The 22119-nt window shown below is 40.3% G+C and overlaps 1 protein-coding gene and 1 long non-coding RNA gene across 2 annotated transcripts; both read left to right on the top strand.

Moving 5' to 3' along the window:
- Window positions 1–256: 256 nt before the first annotated feature.
- Window positions 257–2883, top strand: LOC130101091 (uncharacterized). The gene is made up of 3 exons (XR_008808948.1): window positions 257–369; window positions 2222–2479; window positions 2609–2883. It is a non-coding gene; the product is annotated as an uncharacterized LOC130101091 (long non-coding RNA).
- Window positions 2884–4622: 1739 nt separating this feature from the next.
- On the top strand, window positions 4623–20864 carry zmp:0000000912 (interferon-induced very large GTPase 1). The gene is made up of 5 exons (XM_056266609.1): window positions 4623–4897; window positions 9774–9883; window positions 11458–11541; window positions 13983–14245; window positions 15820–20864. Exons 1-5 carry the CDS (start codon window positions 4623–4625, stop codon window positions 20548–20550), a joined length of 5463 nt encoding a protein of 1820 aa, XP_056122584.1. The 3' UTR covers window positions 20551–20864.
- The last annotated feature ends 1255 nt before the right edge of the window (window positions 20865–22119 follow it).

Below are 22119 nucleotides of genomic sequence, written 5' to 3'. Positions count from 1 at the left end.
CAGGTATGATGAGGAGTTTTGATGACAAATGGTGTTTATTAAAAGTTGATGTAGGCCACAGCCATGGCGTAAACCCCTGACTTATTCAACATTAAAAATCATTTTATTGTCTTTTATTGTTTGAAATTTTTTTTCTTTTATTGTTTGTTTTTTACTATTGGTTTTCTTTTGTACTTGTACAGCACTTTGGTCAACTTCGGTTGTTTTTAAATTGTGCTTTATAAAAAAAAAACATTGCATTGTTTTGTATTGCATTCAGAAAACACCACTTGAACCAGCGAGGTACTATTCTGCTTCCGTTCTCCCAGTCCCCACCTCACCACAACACAGGGGGTGGAGCCTTCGTCTTCCCATATTAAACTTGAACATGTAAGTACAGTTCCCCAACGCCAAATAAAAAAAAACAACATTGACATTAACACATCCTTATCGTTTCTACAGCAGGCAAACAATAAAAAAAGCAGTTTAGTACACGAGGATGCCAAAAAAATCATTCTGAGTGTAAAAGCAGGCTACGTCAAATAATTATTACAATAAGTTAGGCTCCATTGTGTATTAAGCTAATTAAAATATTACACATTTATTATTCACAATTAGAAGAGCAAATAAAACAACAGGTTACTGTCATAACCCCGGTTCTCTGAAACATCGAGTGGAGAGATCCACCTATGGGAAGGGCATCCGTACCTGACCTCTGCAGAAGCATCCAATTGCACCAAGTCTAGCTAGACAGACAGAAGCGCGCAGGTAGGGCCCCAACCCCTTACCTGAGAGCATATAAGGCCTGCAAGGACTGCTGTTCTCCAGTAAGTATATTCGCTTCTCTTGCGGAAAGCGTGGCAAAGCCGGTGGATCTCTCCACTTAATGTTTCAGAGAACCGGGTTTACGACAGTAACCTATAGGTTTTCATCGACAGGGTAATGGTGATTCAACATTAATTTTGCATTGAAATTTCAATATCAACCATAATGATGATTCAGATGGAAAAACATTGTTTATTCAGGCTTGCTGTCTGGGGTCGCTCTTCAAAATACAAACGGTCGTCATCAGAGTAGTCGCGCTCTTCTTCTGATGAAAAGGTGCATTCTTCGTCGCTAGTATCCAGGACGAGCTGAAGAGCTGCCATCTTCCCAACGCGCAGGTGACTGAATGATGAAACTTGAAGCCTTTAATGCATTTGCTTGGGGGCCTTTACCTGTTTTGCATAGATGGCTTAACACATTATCTTGTGAATAGCGCGCTCCGTGAGTAGGCGTGAACGAATTAAAGTAAATGAGCTCGTAATCAGCTCGACTGGAATCGCTCTATTTTCATACAGATTACAGAAGCTGAGAATATTTGTTTTTAATTTAAATACGCTGATTTCACGCTGCCGCCATTTTGAAATCGAAAGCGAGGCTCCGGTGGGAAGAACCCCGGAAGTACAGATAAACAACAATGCCTTGGACTACCAACCTGAAGCTACTGCCGCGATTTACACTATTGGATGTTAATATCCAGTATAGGGTATGTATAGTTCGTTCCTGCTTCTTTTTTTACGTTCTGAATTATATATATAAAAAAAATGTTTTATTTATAAATTAATTTCACTGTATATAGTCTAAAGTATGAAAGAAATGTATGTACATTTTTAGAATAACTAATTTCTACATTAACACAACAATACGCCATCGCCATTCGCGACTCTCCTATGATTAAAAGCAACACTTCCGGTTTTCTTCCCACCGGAGTGATTTCAAAATGGCGGCTGCGTGAAATCAGCGTATTACTTCATTTAAAAGATGCGATCTCAAGCTTTAAATGCCCGTGGGTATGTTTGCCTGTTTGACTGAATTTTCGTGGAGTTACAGATCATTTCCGAACGCGTTTCAAATTGGAGTTCGCTGACAGAGAGAGAGCAGAACTCGCATCATGTTCATTTTTCTTTATTTGGCAAAAAGCAAAACACTTTATTTTTATTGTGAGTATACAGAAAAAAATAGAAACTGAACAGGATCGATTGATGTATAACACGAAAATGAAAGATCAAAATTAACAAAGCAGTCTGAGTTTATTTTGCATTGCTAAAAAAAAAACGAGCAAAACGCACGGGTGCGTTTTTGGTCCCCAGAGGGTTAATGTTAAGTTGTGTTAACTGTTACTGTTAAGTTGTGTATGTTTGCAGTGGAGGCTGACCTATTATGTTGTGTTTATAAATCCGTTTTGGTCTTCTCTCTACAGCAGAGTAACTTTGGCATCACTATCCAACTTTTGACTTTTTGACGGCCACAAAATCACTTCCCTGGCTCGACATACTCATATCTTTATTATTCCCATCATTCTTCATGAATTGTGCCACGTAAGTACTTTGTTCATTCTCTATTGGAATCTCTAGTAAGTAGTCTTGACGGGAGCCGAGTGGTTTTTCTGTTTCTGCTCTAACCAGGCACGAGAGTGAAGACTAGGAGTGTCTGCGAGTGCTCATATTGTGATTCGTGGGTGAGCAAACAAACCCACTCTTGGTGTGTGTGTAAGAGAAAGGAATAGAATGCCGGAAAGTGTAACTGATATTTTCCCACAGTATGTTACCTCAAACATGCAGGATAAATTATGTTTTCTTGTGAACAGATACTATCAGTCAGTGGCTGAGCATAAAGAAAAAAATGGAAACTCAGGCTTTTGGGCAGGAACCTGGAAAAAAGGAAAACCATGGCAAGTTACCTAAACATAAGTGCAATTGAACTTTCTTAATTTATTGATAAGATGTACATTGTGAATATTTTGTAGTGTTAAAAAAAGTAGTCATTCTAATGGTAAGCATTGAAAATGATTGATACTAACAACAAAGCCTTTAAATGGAACCAACGGGTATTAAGACTTGTATGGCTAATATAATGTAAATGATGTCTCTTACTGAATTTACGTTATTTAAAAAATCCACATCGTTATATACATATTTTGGACGATGGGGATTGGGGTGGGGGAGGCAGGGGGCACTGCGCCATTTTAGGTGCAGTGCGTTTACAATAAAGGTGTTCTGTGTCGATGACATCAAATGGTTGTACTCGTGAACTTCTGCCGCTACCTGTTGCTATTTTTACTGCAACACAACTCGGAATACACAACTCAGAAAATAAAATACTGATACGATGCCACATTTTGCGGCTTTTGGTTGTAATTTTCAGTCGAAGGACAACAAGAAGCGATGTAATTCTTCACTGATTTCAAGTTTATTCACTGAGGAACCTGGCGATGGTCTGCGTTACTGCATCAATCATAATTGGAGAAAATGTTACACTTACTGACTGTAGTGAAACTGAAAACGATATTCTGCTGGCTCAACTACCTAAGACGAGTTGGAGTTCCCTCGTCTATACCCCGATCTAACTTCGATCCTGACCCAGAGCTGATGGATATGCTGGTTCTCAGCACCCCCGCCCCTGAGCCATTCTTTCCAGAAATGCATGGAGAAATTACCAGATCATGGACAGCTCCTTTTTCTGCCCGAAACCGGTCCGAGACCTCTTCCTCCCTTACTACTCTCGACGGTGGGATAGCCAAGGGGTACGTGGAGATTCCCCGGTGGAGCGCGTGTTTGTGATGCAATTGTGTCCAAAAAGCGCTGCTCCCTCGAGGGGTAATCCGTGTCTCCCATCCAAGGCCTCTAAGTTCTCGTCCATTCTTACGGCTAATGCTTACAGAGCTGCTGGACAGGCCGCCTCCGTCCTGCACGCCATGGCTCTCCTGCAGGTCTATCAGACCAAGGCACTTAAGGAGTTGCACAACAGTAGTACTGGCTCATTCTGGCCGAGTCGCGAGAGCAGTTGTGCGAACACAGGGACATGGTGCTCAGACACCTCAGCCAGCTGGGGCTTCGTGTCAACTGGGAAAAGAGAAAACTCTCCTCTGTGCAGACGATCTCTTTTCTCATTACGGAGTTGGACTCTGTCAGCCTAGCACGCCTCACAGAGGAATGTGTTCTCTCGGTGTTGAACTGCTTGAATTCACTCAAGAGCAGGATGGCAGCCCCACTGAAACTATTTCAGAGGCTCCTGGGGCATATCACATCCGTAGCCGCTGTAACGCCACTCGGATTGCTTCATATGATGCCGCTTCAGCACTTGGTTTATGGTCGAGTCCCTAAATGGGTGTGGCACTGAGTGCCAATCACCATACTGTTGTATTCACTGATGCCTCTACCACTAGCTGGGGTGCCACATACAATGGGCATGCAGTTTTGGGTATTTGGACGAGACCCCAACTGCCTTGGGTTGCTTGCAGTATGACTTGTCTACGCTCCAATCGCATGTGGCAACTCACCCGCCATCTCCTCCTATGTAGTCAGACTCCTATGGAGTCCTTTGAACCATTCATATTCCGGGCGTGCTCAAACATACTGCCGATGAGTTCTCACTCACGACAGCCTGCACTTCCGGGAGAGTGAAGACTCCATCCCCAGGCGGTCCAGCTGATCTTTGGACGCTTTGGAGATGCACAGGTTTGTTTGCCTCTCCGGACACGCCCCATTGCTGTTTTACTCCCTGACCGAGGAGACCCTTGGCATGGATGCAGTGGCACACAGCTGGTCCCGGGGCCTACACAAGTATGCATTTCCCCCAGTGAGCCTACTTGCACAGACACTATGCAAAGTCAGGGAGAACGAGTAGCAGGTCTTACTAGTCCTCTGGAACCTCTGCGTGTGGTCTCTAGACGGGACGTGGAGGACGTAGGTGATCTACCCCAGGTGGTGGTAGACATATCACTTCAGCGAGAGCGCATTCACTCCCTGAAGTGGAACCTGTTTGTTGAGTGGTGTTCTTCTCAACGGGAAGACCCCGGGAGATGCCTTATCAGAGCTGTGCTTTCCTTCCTGCAGGAAGGTTTGGAGCGAAGGCTGACTCTGAGCTCGATTGCTATGTCTGAGGTAAAACACTCCCCCCTCATTACCCAGCCAGCAATGACATATGGGGCCCAGATGGGTTAAGTAGGGGTTCCATGGTTACTGTGTGGGCATGGGCTTTGGCTGGGTGAAATCAGCGGGTCCCATGTAGGTTTTGTAGTATGAGTCCCACATAGGAAGCCCATATGAGCTGATTACATGGGCCCCATAAGGGACAGGCATGGGTCAATTGGGCATGGGTTTGAACTGAGAACACATATATGGGTCCTGCATAGCATATTTATGGGCCAAGTGGGCATGGGTTTGAACTGGGAACACATATATGGGTCCTGCATAGCATATTTATGGGCCAAGTGGGCATGGGTTTGAACTGGGAACACATATATGGGTCCTGCATAGCATATTTATGGGCCAAGTGGGCATGGGTTTGATCTGGGAACACATATATGGGTCCAGCATATAATTTTTATGGGCTAAGTGGCCATGGGTTTGAACTGGGAACACATATATGGGTCCAGCATATAATTTTTCTGGGCCAAGTGGGCATGGGTTTGATCTGGGAACACATATATGGGTCCAGCATATAATTTGTATGGGCTAAGTCGCCATGGGTTTGAACTGGGAACACATATTTGGGTCCTGCATGGTATATTTATGGGCCAAGTGGCCATGGGTTTGAACTGGGAACACATATATGGGTCCTGCATATAATTTGTATGGGCCAAGTGGGCATGGGTTTGAACTGGGAACATATATATGGGTCCTGCATATAATTTTTATGGGCCAAGTGGCCATGGGTTTGAACTGGGAACACATATATGGGTCCAGCATATAATTTTTATGGGCCAAGTGGGCATGGGTTTGAACTGGGAACATATATATGGGTCCTGCATATAATTTTTATGGGCCAAGTGGCCATGGGTTTGAACTGGGAACACATATATGGGTCCAGCATATAATTTTTATGGGCCAAGTGGGCATGGGTTTGAACTGGGAACATATATATGGGTCCAGCATATAATTTTTATGGGCTAAGTGGCCATGGGTTTGAACTGGGAACACATATATGGGTCCTGCATGGTTTATTTATGGGCCAAGTGCCCATGGGTTTGATCTGGGAACACATATATGGGTCCTGCATATAATTTTTATGGGCCAAATGAGCATGGGTTTGAACTGGGAACACATATATGGGTCCTGCATGGTACATTTATGGGCCAAGTGGGCATGGTTTTGATCTGGGAACACATATATGGGTCCTGCATATAATTTTTATGGGCCAAGTGGCCATGGGTTTGAACTGGGAACACATAAATGGGTCCTGCGTGGCATGTTAATGGGCCAAGTGGGCATGGGTTTGATCTGTGAACACATAAATGGGTCCTGCGTGGCATATTTATGGGCCAAGTGGCCATGGGTTTGAACTGGGAACACATATATGGGCCCTCCATGATGCATTTATGGGCCAAGTGGGCATGTGTTTGATCTGGGAACGCATATATGGGTCCAGCATGGCATGTTTATGTGCTAAGTTGGGTTTGAACTGGGAACACATGGATCCTGCATGGCAGAGGCGCAAAGTAACTATTTAGGCCTATTGATAACTTACTGTACAATTTTTAGTAACTCTACATGTAGGCTAATCAAGCATGTTGAGACTGAGTAATTGTAACTCAATACATTTCAAGTCATGCTAGTCACCAAAGAACAAACATTGCATATGTAGATCTTTTGCCAAAACAATCCATCAGTCATTTTTGTTAGTCGTGCAGAAAATGAAAAATGGAACTTCCCAAAAATGTAAAAAACATCAAAATAGGTCAAAGTTTACGCTGTGTTGAATTATGCTGATTAGTGGACTCTCAGAAAGGTTGCAGGCCTACCGTAAGACTTCAAATAATAGTCCAGTCCCAGACGCCTGTCCCTTGGGGCAGAAACGCATATTTAGACATAACTAGGGATGCTCAATATAATCGGCCGATATTGGCTTTAAAATACAATATCGGTAACCGGTATAGGTTTTTGAAATGGTTTAAAATGACTAAAGTATGTCATTTTATATCTTTTTGGAAAGCATGTTTCCTCTCAAAGCGAATGCAGACAAAATTTGAGTGTTGCTGTAGTTTACCTCAGTCAAAGAAATGTTCAGTTTGGCATCTTCTCTCGAAGGGGTAGTAAGCACCGCACCCCAGTTAGCCAACCGGTTGCTGGCTAGTCCTTCAAAACATTCAAATCCCCAGTATCAAGTGAGTCATGGAACAGTGGGCAGTAAGCCTATAAAGGATCATATGTTTCGGTGTATCAGCTAATATCGGTACCGGAAATTAAGCATTGGACAATATTGGTATATCGGATATCGGTACAAAATCAATGTCAAGCATCCCTACAAATAACCCCAAACGGTTATCCACATCCCATTTACCTGTCCCAATTTGGTCAAATAAAACTCCGGGATCCAATTTGAAGTTTTACGGTATTTCAATTTTTAAGATGATCGAGGCCAAATAGCTCACAGACAGCTAGTCCCTTTATGGACATGAATATGATGCATTTATTACCTCTTAGGAAATTGTAATTCAATATTTGTTAGAAAAGGACTTGCAGGAGGCCTCATTATCTGTCTTACACTTCTGTTTTGTCCTTGGACCAAGGAGTAGCATGTGTTTCTATCAAGGTGTAGCATACACCAACAATGACTGATTGGCTGTAAAAGGTACAGTAGATCTGTTTGAGAAAAAAATAGGGAAAAACACTTTTGTATCTTATTAATTATTAATGATTAATAGATTGTTGTGGTTTTAAATTTTGGTAAAGGAAAACACACATCCAGGCCGAGAAGTGGCGGTGACATCAGTGGGTAAAAGTAACTCTAGCTGATTAGTTTTTTTTTTTTTTTTTTTTTACAAATTGTACTTCTACTTGAGTATTTCTCTAACACCAGTACTTTTACTTTTAATAGAATAATAGCAATACAGCAGTACTTGCACTTGAGTACAGATTTTCAGTACTCTTTCCACCACTGCCTGTTATGCACACAACACCTAATTAGGCTGATTCATATGAAGCCAGCGAAGCAGTTAACGTTTGTTAATTCTCTCACATATTTACGAATTTTACTGTATTTAATTGTTATTCAGTCAGGCAGTTCTTAGGACATCTATAAGGGGCCTGTATGCAAAGGCATTGTTTCGCGCTCAAAACGTTAACGGTCCATTCGGAAAGCACCCCTGCTAGCTGTCACTTCGAGGAGAAGAACTTCATTTCAGACATTCACGAATTGAGGTAAGTTTAAATATTATGTTGCCAGAAAAATAACACTGCAGATTGTACAGTGGTCTGTAATTTTTGGTTTGTGCTGTTTAATCTGATGTAGAATCTAACCAAAGGGAAAACAGCGGGAGAGGTTGGACAATAATTCATATATCACGAATCACGATATACTTTTAATAACGGTGATATGAGCTTTAAACACATTTCCGATATTTCGATATATGATTACAGCGTTTCACAGACTGCCGTTCATTCAGCCGAGCAGAAAGAGCTGCAACATATTGACTACGTTTACATGCAGCCAATAACCGTTCAAAACCGGAATATTAGCAATAACCCGGTCGTGCACGGCCATGGCTACGTGAGTGATGACATACACCACAGACAGGAGCCCAGCAGCAGTTGGCTGTGCTCAGCATAGACCTGTATATTGAGAACAGGTTGCACTCCGGCTTGAGTCGGCTGCGCCATGAACGCCAGTCTGTGAAATGCCGTAATGCTGAGCACAGCTAACTGAAGTCTCCTCCCTGACCTGCTCTCTCTGTTGTAGTAATAAAGATTTCTTTTTTTTGGTGGTCCAGCGTTAGTGACTACGTCCTCGGGTTGCATACGCATCCAGAACTTTATGTCTTAAACAGTTTTGAGTGTATTGGATGTGCATCAGTGCAAGTGGATCCGCATGTCATTGTACATGATCCGATGTCTTAAAGTGAACGTTGTGTAATAAAGCACAATGCGGTCTGTGTCATCAAGCAAAAAAGAAAAAGAGATTAAAATTCACTGCTCGTTAATAGCTTTAATAAGGATTCATTATAATTAATTAATACAAATAAATATGTCTGCTGCTTGAAAGAATAAAGAATGATGTATGCAAGTAGTTATAAAGAATGCATGTATCATTCATTGAAAAGAAGACTATTCTACTTTAGGAAAAGTGGTTTTATTTAATTTTAAGATGTTTTTTAAGTCACAGTACTTAAATCTGTATATTGCATGTTCAAACTTTAAAATCATTCATATTAACTGGTTAATAGATGTTTTCTCTATTACAGTATAATTATGGGTTTGTACATTTTTGAGAAATTTCTAAATTAATGCATTATTGAACTAAACCCATTATATTTTAGTCATCTGAACTGTTTTAGTTTTATTCTAGCTTTAGTCGACGACATACAATAAGATTTTAGTCGACTAAATCTAGATAGGGGTTGCATAAAGGACAAAAGCTTAGGCCGTGCCACAGGGGCCTATATGTATTGTAAGCATGTTATCAATAACCTTCATTGGAATATAAATGTACATAAGCTTAACAAGAAAATTAGTGTACCCAGGGCAGGCTTAGTAACAAAAACCCTAGAAATAAGGTACAGGTTAAAAAAAAACTTTTCCTTTTCCTTTAATTTACATTTTTCATTTACCTCAAATATGGCAGTTGTTAGAAAAATGCCTTGAGCCACATACAATAAAAAAAACTCATTTTGGTGGGAATAAATCATAAAAAGCAATATTGATGCCAATATTTTAGAGTCCAAAACTAGATCAGTATGTCTCTAACAAAAACTGCTTTTTTTCCCAGTGTATTCTGTTGTAAAAGTTTAAATGTATGTTTTTAACTGAATATAGAGCACCAAAACCCCTGCTGGCTTCCAGTGAGGAGGAAACGGACATCGAGGGAGATGTCTTGCCACCTACCCCTCCCGAGGCGTTTGTGTCTAAGAAAGTGTGGAGTGCAGGTGAAGACCGGACAAAAAACAGGGTTAGTGATTAAGTGTTTGAAATGATTAAGTGAAACGAGACCTACAAAAAGGAGAAATGAAAATGTCCCTCCTTCAATGAGAATGTAGATATAGTAGCATATGGTCAGGATTTAATTTATTTTTACTTTAAAGGGATGCTCCACCGTTTTTTCATATTAAACTATGTTATTCCCTTTACTAAGACGAGTTGATACATACCTCTTTCGTCTCAGTGCATGCACTCAATCGCGCGAGACACTTTGATCGCACTTAACTAGCCCAGTTCATTCAATAGGGGCCAAGCAGAGAAGCGACCAAACACCTCCACGTTTTCCCTATTTAAATACAGTTACACCAGTAGAGTAACTCGACCAAGAATGGTGACACAAAATAAAACGTTGCGCTTTTCTAAGCGTGTAAAGTGGATAACTATAATGTATGGCGTAATACCACAGCAAGTGCTTGGGAGCACTTCGACTCGGCGTAGTATATCACTCGTGAAAAGTCCTCTCCCTCTCCAGAGTGATGATATTACTTCGCCGAGTCCATAGATATATATGCGCCGAGTCGAAGTGCTCCCAAGCACTTGCTGTGGTATTCCAAAACCATTTGCTTTATGTGGCAAAGGTTTGCTTAGGTTTGCTTAATGTGTGTGATTAATTTAATGGAAAGCACATTCACTTCTAGTTGTGCTCTATTCTGCAATGTTTCGGTCTCCCGTGTGTGTGTGGCAAGCTGTACCGCCGGGAATGTGCAAAAAATAAATAAATAAAGAAGTGTCGACGCAAAAAATATGACGTTGACGTAATTTTGCCGTCGAAGCGTCAACATCATCGACGCGCCGCTACAGCACTAATATATATATTTATACCACGGGCTGTTTAAATACTCGATTCTGATTGGCTGGAAGGTGTGCAGTAAAACCGTTTAATGCACAGGTAGTTCCAGTCAGTTTGATTACAGTTCGAAATTAATCCGCTACTATAAACATTGGTAACCATAGTAACAGAGTTACACTTGTAAAAGAGTGAGAGAGAGACACATAACATATGAAAACGTTAGGTAGGCTCAGAGCCATAGAGAGAAAGAGTTGCGACGCTCTTTGATGTCGCTGCGATGGCTGTCACGTGGTTCATGTAAGTCCCAATAGTTCCAAAACATACGCTGGCTGTCATGTTCTTCTATGGGACAGACAGCAGCGATTGCATTATTGACCGGTAAATATAAAATAAAACACACACCCAAGTACTTTTTCAGCTGTTACTGCATTATTGCATTTTATAATGTCAGTTTTGCATTTGGAGAGGCAGGGTGACAACGAAATAGCCTATTACTTAGATACGTTTTAGGCTTTTTTTTTTTGAGGGAAAAGACAGAGCTAGATAAGATCGAAGACGACAAAGATGAGGTCAATACGAAACTAAATGGGCAGTTAACACTTTCAGTGACTTGTTGCGCCAAAGACAGAACAATTGTGATTTCGAGACCTAATGTTACTCTGCTTCTCTTTTAAAGGCAAGTTGGAGCAAAAAAGAACCTTGCTAAATTGACTTATGCTCCTTTGTTTTTAGGTGCACTGAAGAGTAATGCAATTACTCAAAGTGTGAACCGCAAGCAAGTGGAAATGGCGCTGGGGAAGTGGTTCACCGGCGCACGTGACCGTGGAGGGGAGAGGGCTGCAAGAGCCCAAAGACAAAAGGGAGCATCCACCACGCCATGAGTGTATTTCGTATTAAAGGAGTAGTTCTTTTTAAAAAAACTTTTGCTGATCATTTACACACCCCCATGTCATCCAAGATGTCCATGTCTTTCTTTCTTCAGTCGAAAAGAAATTAAGGTTTTTGATGAAAACATTCCAGGATTTTTCTCCATATAATGCACTTTGCTGGGTACCAAACGGTTCAAGGTCCAAAACACAGTTTCAGTGCAAACTGCAAACTGTTCAAAGGGCTTTAAACGATTCCAGACGATGATTAAGGGTCTTATCAAGCGAAACGATCGCTCATTTAAAAAAATAAATAACAAAGTTTAAGTTTTATAAGCTCAAATGCTCGCCTTGCTCTGTTCTGTGATGCGCGTTCGTGACTCTCCTGTTCAAACTCGTTTATCAAAAAGGAACGAATCTTTTTCCGAGTCATTTCGTTCGTTGAATGAACCAAATTACTTGAAAAAAGATTTGTTCATTTTGCATTTTGATGAACGAGCCCTTTGAACAGTTTGCACTGAAACTGTCTTTTGGACCTTGAACCGTTTGGTACCCAGTAAAAGTGCATTATATGGAGAAAAATCCTGGAATGTTTTCATCAAAAACCTTAATTTCTTTTCGACTGAAGAAAGAATGACATGGACATCTTGGATGACATGGGGGTGTGTAAATGATCAGCAAAAGTTTTTTTAAAAGTGAACTACTCCTTTAATGTATTTTTTGGAGAGATTTTTTTTTTTTTTTTTTTTTTTTTTTTTTTTTTCAGAGATCTACTGTTGTGACATTTAAATTGTTTTTGTTGTTCAATTAAACAATATATTTCTTGCAGTTCAAAGCGTCAAGTGTCTTGTATTTATCTTGGACTTATATTCATTCTTCGATTTTAGTTTTTCTTAGATTGTTTCCTTAAAATATTTGGCATGGTTGGGCTTAGATAGGCCTTGCATGAAATGCCCAGTTAGGACCCACATAAGATCCTTACAGAGCCCACTTTAAGCCCATAGGGGCATTCACGGTTGAATCCTGGTGCAAGCCCACTTTAAACCCCTTTAGGTAGGTGGGGCCCAAATGGGTCTGACATTAATTACCCAGTTAAGAACCACATAAGACCCTTACAGGTCCCACTTAAAACCCATCTGGGCATCCACGGCTGGATCCTGGGTGCAAACCCACTTTAAACCCCTTTGGGCAGGTGGGGCCCCAATGGGTCTGGCATGAATTTCCCACTTAGGACCCACATAAGACTCTTACAGAGCCCATTTAAAGCCCATCTGGGTAACCATGGTTGGATCCCGGGTGCAAGCCCACTTAAGACCCATTTGGGCAGGTGGGGCCCAAATGGGTCTGACATGAATTGCCCAATTAAGACCCATGCAGTACCCTTACAGGTCCCACTTTTAGTACGTCTGGGCTTCCACAGCTTGCCCCAATGTGGATACCGGGTGCAAGCCCATAATGGGGCCCACATTTGCCGTCCATCAAGCCCTCATATGGGCCCCACATGTCATTGCTGGCTGGGTAGCATACAGAGGAGGAAATAAATACATAAATGTACATATAAATACATGTGGAAATAAATAAATGTAGGAATAAATACATGTGGAAATAAAGAAATATATACATAAATACATATATAAATAAATAAATGTGAAAATAAATAAGAGTGGAAATAAATGCATAAATAAATAAATGATTTTTTTTTGTTGAAAAAGTACAATTATACAAATACGGAAATAAAAGTATAAATAAAATGTTTTTGTTTTGTTTTTACATTTCTTTGTATATTTATTTATGTATTTTAGTTTTTTTACATTTCCTTGTATATATTTATTTATCTGTTATTATGTCAGCTTTGGCATTCCATAGGATGTATACATTGTGATGATTTGGGTGGATGCCGTGGGTGGAGAGAAATTTAGCAAGTTGTCTTTCCCCGGGGACATCCTCATCGATAAAGGCTTCCGTTTTGCCCTCTAAGCCATGTCAATGACATTGAGGTTGGTGGGTAAAGCCTATTTGGCGGCTGGTCAGACTGGTGGAGCTTTGTATACTATATGATGTTTTATTGACAAAGTTCAGGAGGAGCAGGTTTAAATGATCAATCCAATCAACCCGTCATCAGCAATTATCACATCTAATCCCATCAGCATGAAAGGATGTCTATATACAGTCAACTCACCTACATTCCTTGACAGTTTTCAGCATCCCTTCACCACCCTGACTTCTCACTCTTGGCTTGTTCATACTACAGCCAGGAATACAGGGGGAGTATTCTGGGTTCGGGCCAAATACCAAGCTTAGAGCCCTCTCCTCGAACGTCACGCCAAAAACGCATACTGTGCCATTTATTCTGTCTGACTTGTTTGTAAGTGTGAACTCATGTATTACAAGTCTACCAGGCAGATCTGCTTAAGGACCTGGATCAGGAGGAGGGATTATCCCCTGAGGAGTTCTCCGAACTGTGTATGGCCACAGATTTAGCTCTCCATGCTACCAGGCAGGCGGCTCGTTCCCTTGGACGATCAATGGCTCCTCTGGTGGCAGAGGAGAGGCATATGTGGCTTAATTTGTCAGACATCAAGGAGTATGACAAAGCGATCCTCTTGGATGCCCCAGTCTCGTCCTTTGGACTGTTCGGCGCTGCTGTTGAGACGGTAGTGAACAGGTTTAGAGAGACACAGGCGCAATAGGCCGCCTTTGGGAAGTTCAATCCTTGCTGAGTGCAGGCTGTGTGGCTGCCTATGCCCCACCTCCTCGGAGGGGTGGGCGGTGACGCTGTCATAGGAGTAAGCCGCACTCAGATCAAAAGGTTTTAAATAGTCAGAAAAAGAGGTGAATGCTTAAGAAGGGCTGATATTCAGGCTTTGTCCTGTTCTGCATTCCTTTCTGCCATCCCTTTTTATTCCCCCTATTTCCCTAAAAATCTCCTCTCTCTGAGGAGGGCGTGGGGTACAGTATATTGTTTTTAGAGGAAGATAAAAACAATGGCTAGTTCTAAAGGGGAATAATCTCCTCCCTCCCCCTCTAAGGAGGGTGTTGGGGTACATAAATTCTGCTTAAGAAGAGAATAAAGTTATCCTCCCTCCCCCCAGGAGGAAGCTGGGGTGCAGAAAATTGTTGTTATGGAGAATAATAATAATAGTGAAAGGGGATGACTGGCATCAAGTTGAGCTGGCGCTGCGTGTTTGACTCCCTGAAAATATATTCGGAAGTAGAGCGGACAGATGCTTGAGATGATCGGCTATAGTAATTATATTCTCTTCTCTTTCACCTTCCCCAGGTACCTGGGTATTAAGTAAGGTTATACTCCTTCCCATTGCAACGATGTGCAGGGTGTTTCCCCTCGCTGGCTGACTTTTTAGATTCAGTACTTAAAGTTCTAGATTATTTCTAGTCTCTAAGCAGGCATTGGTCACCATTGTGTTGTTGGTATTGAAGTCCCCATTGCCTCAGCTGGGGGAACGTCTCAGGTTACGCATGTGACCATGGTTCTCTGAGAGAGGAACAAGACGCTGCATCGTGTTGCATGCTTCGGGCGTGCATTTGAAGCTCATGATGTGTTTTCAGGTGCCCTTTTTGTATGCTGGGGAGCTCCCTGCGACATCATCACTGCTTCCGCCATGATTGGCTAGTTGGTACACGTGGCTCAGACACCGGGTCCTGCGGGACGCGTCCCCATTGCGTCAGCTGACGCGGTGTCTCGTTCCTCTCAGGGAATCATGGTTACATGCGTATAATTTGTTTATTGTAAATTAATTTTAAATTAAACAAATCATTAATATTTATGAAAGAATAATGGTAAAATGCTGCATGATGTAGATTACGTTTATCTTTATTTTTAGGCAACATTCTTCAGCTGCAACATGATTGTAAGGTAAGGTAATACATTTTTAAATGCAGGCATAATCCAATATTATGTATTTGTTTAGCATTATAAAAAAACATACAGCTTTATTGACAGCATTTGTGGCATAATATTAATTATCACAACTTTACAGTTTTCTTTAAAAATAAAAAGATAAAATTGTTGTTACTAACTTTTACATTTATATCCAATCATTTAACTTCATTACATGTAAATCTGGTGAACAGTAACTGTTGCATAATAGTTAATGCCGTATAATTTACATTGAATCCTTAACATTACTTTAAAAAGTATATTTGTCTAGGTTTCTATTAAAAATATCTAATTTAATTAATAAACTTAATATGCCATTTACTTATTTAGCAGAGAGAAGACGGTGAGAAAAGAGAATTGGGGAAAGAACCATCCCAGTGTGAAGACAAGGATCAGATCAATTTGGAAAGCATTGAAAAGCTATTTAGTAAACTCAAACTCAGTCGTGAAAACTCCTACAAACTGTCAAGAGACTTTTTGCAGGTAACTCCTCCATTACAAAGGCATGAACCTTGTAATGAGAAGAATCTTGTTCAAACTTATATACAAGGACTCCTAATGGCAGATTACAGAGCAAGATACATTCCAATGGAAGAAGAAAAAAGTGAGGTGCTTAATACAAAAGGCGCCATGGTTTCTGATGTGCAAGGGGGTAATGCCTTTGAAAACATTTTCAAGAGGTCTGTACATGTTGATACAGGCAAAAGGCAGCCCATTCACCCAATGGACATCCAGATGGCAGTGTTTCTCTGTGCAGATAATTTCCTTCGTCAGCTCATGGTAACAAAACTGTCAGAATGTCAGTATGCTCTTCCTCTGCTTGTGCCTAATATATTTACCAAGGAGATTGAATTTCCCCTGTGGACCTTCAGACAATTTAAGAAAAGCTGGAAGTCACACAAAGAAAACATCAGTAAAAACCAGACAATCTACAAGGCTGAGACACCTATGGTTGCCTTTTTTAGATTTTCAGCAGTTTCTTCATCCAAATCAGAATTAATGAACAACCTGATCAATGAACGCCATGAAACTTTCTTTCACAGACACTGCCGTGGAAGCAGCAAATCCCGCCTGCTGATGGATGGAGTGGTTGAGATCGCCTGGTACTGCCCTTCTGGAGAGAAAACTGATAAATTTAGAGACTGCATTGCCTTCTGTAATCTTCATGGCGATGCACAAGCTAATGACACACAGCTACAAATTCTGACTGATAAGTCCTCAATAAATGTAGTGCTTTTGCCAAATCTTGATAGGAGTGACAAAAGTATGAAAATAGTGGAAGAGCTCTACAACAGCACAAAGCCTCTCATTTGCCTTTTGACTGAAGATGACACAGATGTTTTCAAGATGAAGGAAGGCAAATATACAATTGGCTTGAAAGAAAGAAATAGATCAGACATATCAGAGGAACTTAGAAGAACCATCAATGAGTTCCTCTCTAAACCAGTTTTCAAACTTGAGAAGCTGGGTGAACATTCAGGAATCAAACTTGACGAGAATGATGATAAATGCAGGAGAGGAAAAGAGGCAGCAGAGAAAATGATGAGACTACTTGAGACAAGGGAAATGTCCGAAATCAAAGAAACATTTCTCCCTTGTCAGGGAAAACTGTGGCAAATGTGGTGTCTAAAGAACAAAGAACTACATCGGCCTCAAGGGAACAACATTGAAATGCATAATTGCGTAAAACGAACAGAAATGTACACAATCCGTGAGCAGCAGAAGAAGATTGGCCTCAGTGATTTTTCGAAATTGTTTATTGAAAAACTTAATTCCATAGATGCTGCTGAGAAGAAGTATTGCCTTAAATGGCTGGGGATCCTCCTGGACGAGTATACTTCAAAAGATCTCTGCAAGCTTCATCATGAGTATTATGAAACATGGTCAAAAGTGCTGGATTTGAAAAAAGAACATGATAAATCTAAGCAACTGGCAACAGAACTGTCACAACTAGAGAAGCTGTCTGAAAAACTGAATGTAGCATCATTTGGCTTGGAGCACATATTAAGAGAGATTGGGCAGATATATGAATCGCACATATCTGTGAGAAAGAAAAAAAGTACTGAATGCGAACTAGATGTCAGGTCTCTCCCGCGATTTGCTGCAGAGCTCATAATCTCTGGATACCCACTCGAGCTGATGGATGGTGATGCAGCTCACGTTCCTCTGATTTGGGTTCAAGCTGTTCTAGATGAACTTAACAAAATGCTGGGAGACCAAAAAGTCTTTGTGTTGTCAATTTTGGGTATTCAGAGCACTGGGAAATCCACCATGCTGAATGCCATGTTTGGACTGCAGTTTGCGGTCAGCGCTGGGAAGTGTACCAGAGGAGCCTTCATGCAGCTGGTCAAGGTGTCAGAAGAATTGAAAACCCAGTTAAACTTTGACTACATTATTGTTGTTGATACTGAGGGACTTCATGCTCTTGAGTTGGCTGGCAGGTCAACAAGACATCATGATAATGAAATGGCAACATTTGTAGTCGGTCTTGGAAACATGACTTTGATCAACATCTTTGGTGAGAATCCAGCTGAGATGCAGGACATCCTTCAGATTGTTGTTCAGGCTTTCTTGAGGATGAAAAAGGTACGACTGAATCCCAGCTGCATGTATGTGCATCAGAATGTTGGAGACATCACAGCGGGCGAGAAGAACATGGTAGGGAAAAGGCGCTTACAGGAGAAACTAGATGAGATGACTCAACTAGCTGCTAAAGAAGAAGTCTGTGGTGCAGAGTGTTTCAGTGACGTCATTGGATTTGATATAAAGACTGATGTGAGGTACTTTGCCCAGCTCTGGGAAGGCAACCCACCAATGGCTCCACCCAATCCAGGTTACAGTGAAAATGTGCAGGAGCTTAAGAACACAATCCTATCTCGGGCTTTACAATATAGTGGTTTTACACTGACACAATTCAAAGATCGCATTGGAGACCTCTGGAACGCTCTTCTGAATGAAAACTTTGTTTTCAGCTTTAAGAATACTTTGGAAATTGCAACATATAGAAAATTAGAAGAGGAGTATGCAAAGTGGACATGGAGTCTCAGAAGTGCCATGCTGGAGATTGAAGACAAATTGCACAACAGAATCAACAACAAGCAACTGCATACAGTTGAGAGTAGACATTTAGAAAATGAGATGGCAGAGACCAATGAAGAGGTAAAAAGGTCCATGAAGTTTTACTTTGAAGAACACAAAGAAAAGGAGATGTTGATTCAGTGGAGATCGAAATTTCAAGAGAAAATCGAGCACCTTCATTGGGGGCTTGTGAGGGATGCAAAAAGAAAACTAGATAACATTATCTATCAAAAGAAAGCTCTCACTAAACTGGATGGAGAGAAAACTCTGCATGAGCGAAAACTCCTTGAGAAAAGCAAAGAGTTTGCATTCAGGCTCAAACAAAAAGGTTTTGATGAGAATGAGCTGAAGGAACAATTTGGGAAAGTGTGGGAAATGTGGGTCTCTGAGTTGGCAGGGGATGTTCAACCTTTTGAAGAACTTAACTTAGAAAGTGACATTATTACAATAATATCTGAAATTCATGAAAAAGCACTTGTGCTTGACAGATTAAATAAAGATGAACACATACATAAAATCACTGATTTCACCACATGTGTAAATCTCATCGGAAAATCCTGGAAAAAAAGACCAGACCTTCCACCAGAAGAACAAGAGTCAATAAAACAATTGGTGTACACTATTTTTCATGAAACTGGGAAACAGGTTAAGTCAAAATTAGTTGCGAACACAGGCTACAACCCAAGCTACATTCAAGAAATTGCACAACTTGTAAAAATGAATGTAGGAAACCACAAGTGCAAAAAAGCACAATATGAATTCAAGAAAGAGTTCACAGTTGATCTGACAATCAGTGCATGTAAGTGGGCAGGTGAGGAGTTTGCAGACCTCCATCAGGTGTTCAGAAACAACAATGATCCTTTGATTTATTTAGAGAGAAATAAACCAGAATACTACAGTGTGTTCCAGGGATTCTGCAAAGGAGCACAATCTGCTGCAATATTTGGAGCCTTGATTTGTAGTGAGCTGAAAAAACCCATTCTCCAGAGTGCCTACAACAAGGCTGCAAATGATCTAGCAGGAAAGATGCGGACAAATATTCCAGCATTCAAAGGCAACAGGTCAAACCTTGAGAAACACATTCTGAAAACACTAGCTGAGGAGGAGGACTTTCAAAAGTTCATTAAGTATATACATTTACCGAGGAATCACTTTGAAGATTTCATCAAATCTGAAGTGAAAGCATATATAACAGGGGAGAACTCCCCAGCTCTTGCAATGATTAATGAGAACATCAAGAACAAGGGGCAATGTGTCATTAAGGCTGCTGAAAATGCAACAACCGAAGTCTCAAGGAAACATGGAGATGCTAATATGTGGCTGGAGATATTCTCAGACTGTCTGAAAGACGAGCTTGAATACAGTAAAGAACATCTCACTGGTAACTGCTGTCTGGACATCACTGACTTTGAACTTCTAAAAGAGGTTGTTAAAAAAGAACTTCAGCCCATCACAGAAGAGTCAAACAAATACTTAACAAAGCCCTCTGATATTGAAATAAAAATGTTCAGGAAACCACCAGATGATATTTTAATTGAACATTTCTGCCAGTGCTGCTGGGTTCAGTGTCCCTTCTGTAAAGTTGTCTGTGTTAACACAATGGAGGATCATCTTGGAGATCACATTGCTCCCTTCCATCGTAACTGTGGGATGAGAGGGATGCTTTACAAAGGTACAGATAATCTTTGCCTGGAATTCTGCACATCTTCAGTGGCAAGTGAAACACAAAAGTTTTACCCAGATTTTCAAAAAGATGACACAGTTTTATGGAAGGAGTATAGAACAGCAGGTACGGATTATGAGAATTGGAGCATCACGCCTGATGTCTCAGAGTTGCCATACTGGAAGTGGTTTGTGTGTCTGTTCCAGAATGATTTGGAAAAGTATTATAACAAAACTTTCAGTGGTTATGGTACGATTCCAAAAGAATGGAGATCCTGCACAAAGAAGCAAGCTTTGGAGAGTTTGGAGAAATACCTATAAGTTTAACTGGTGCCTTAGGCTAAATTCTTTATTTAGTTTATTGCCAATAAGTTATTCTCACCACTTTCTGAAGGCTTTTATATGAAAATATGTAATTATAATTAAATTAGTCAGATTTTTAGTTATTTTATATAATGATCATATGTGTGTGACATTAGTTTCCTTTGATATTCAGGGTTTTTGATTGATCTATTAATGTTGTTGTTTTTATTACATAATTTGAGTCTACATACTTTTTTGTCTACTTTTTCTACCTGGAGTTTTTAGTAACATTGTTAACCATCATATTCTTAGTATACTGATGAATATATATATATTTTTTTATATATATTTATTGCTTATGTTTTATCATTTGCTTATGTTTTATCATTTAATCATTGTAGATCTTAAATATCATTTAATCAAATGTAGTCAATCCTATTTTAAGAAATCATTATTATCATGTTGATGTGTTTCTCATTACTAAAAAAATTTTTTTTGTTTATCATTATTATAATTTGAAATGTATGTTTAATGCTTTTCTTTTATTAATCTTTATGCCTCAAATGTAGCTGATTGACTAAGGGTGAACTTTTGTACTTGCTGTATTGATGAGGTCAAAAGTCTATAAGTTTCCAATAGACAGACCACAAATGCTTGAATGTCTCAGAATAAAGGGACTAATTTGATCTTAGCTGAACATCTTGCATCTTGCATGTAGTGCAGTAGTTCTGTATTGTGTATTGTATTAAGATGAACGACTTTGACACAGTTGGGGTAAGAGACAATGTTTTAACTGTTCATTTATGTTTCTTTATTAAACTTTAAATTCTGATTATGGACTCTTCATTTATTATTTGATTGTCTGCTGCTAAGAAATCAAATTTAACTTATTCATTTGATTACCCGTTGTAAAATGCACGTGATATAATAAGCGATCGTTTAATCAGCGCGATTTACTGCAATGCTTTTTTTCCCTTAGTTGGTCCGAACAAAAGTGGATGTTACTTACTTGTTCAGATGACAATTTCCGGTGAAAATTCTTATCTTGGTCATACTTCCAAAAAGTAGAATCTGTGATTCCGAATGCCAGTATCCACACCGGCGCGGTGACTGACAGCCGCACATTCTCCTCAAAACATTGGATTCATCCGCGCAGTGCCGTGCCACAACCCATTTAAAGTTGATATTTCCTCGAATGACTGCATTTGCAGATTTCGAACAGATGGGGACAAAGAGGAAAAACTACGGACTGCAGCTTTAAATACGACTTTAGTTGAACTTCAGCACTATACTTTTGTACAACTAAAATGCATTTTGTACAAAATTAGCTGTTCCAATTTAATTTAATAGACTTTAAGTATACAAATTTATAGTGTGGCATAAATGCATTTAGTTATACTTAATAAAGTGAGTGAGGAGGCTTCCAGGGGCGTCATAAGCGAAGATACACAGGTGTATCCTGTGCGGAAGTCTTTCTTGTCGAGAAACCTGAAACATATACATTCTCCTCCCCTTCACATCTGTCACAATTATTTTAATTTATGCTTTTCCTTTGCAGTTTAAATAAACCAACCATACATCTCACAT

This window comes from Rhinichthys klamathensis, unplaced genomic scaffold (genome assembly GCF_029890125.1).
Source record: "Rhinichthys klamathensis goyatoka isolate OS25496 unplaced genomic scaffold, OSU_Roscu_1.1 h1tg000251l_1, whole genome shotgun sequence".
NCBI lineage: Eukaryota > Metazoa > Chordata > Actinopteri > Cypriniformes > Leuciscidae > Rhinichthys > Rhinichthys klamathensis.
This window is presented reverse-complemented; position numbering and strand designations above follow the sequence as displayed.

Excerpts from the sequence above, each read along its gene's own strand:
- zmp:0000000912 (XM_056266609.1), top strand. The coding sequence starts at position 4,623 with ATGCAAAGTCAGGGAGAACGAGTAGCAGGTCTTACTAGTCCTCTGGAA. Across the intron at positions 4,898-9,773 it reads ACTCTGAGCTCGATTGCTAT|AGCACCAAAACCCCTGCTGG; the intron begins GTCTGAGGTAAA and ends AACTGAATATAG. Across the intron at positions 9,884-11,457 it reads TAAGAAAGTGTGGAGTGCAG|GTGCACTGAAGAGTAATGCA; the intron begins GTGAAGACCGGA and ends CTTTGTTTTTAG.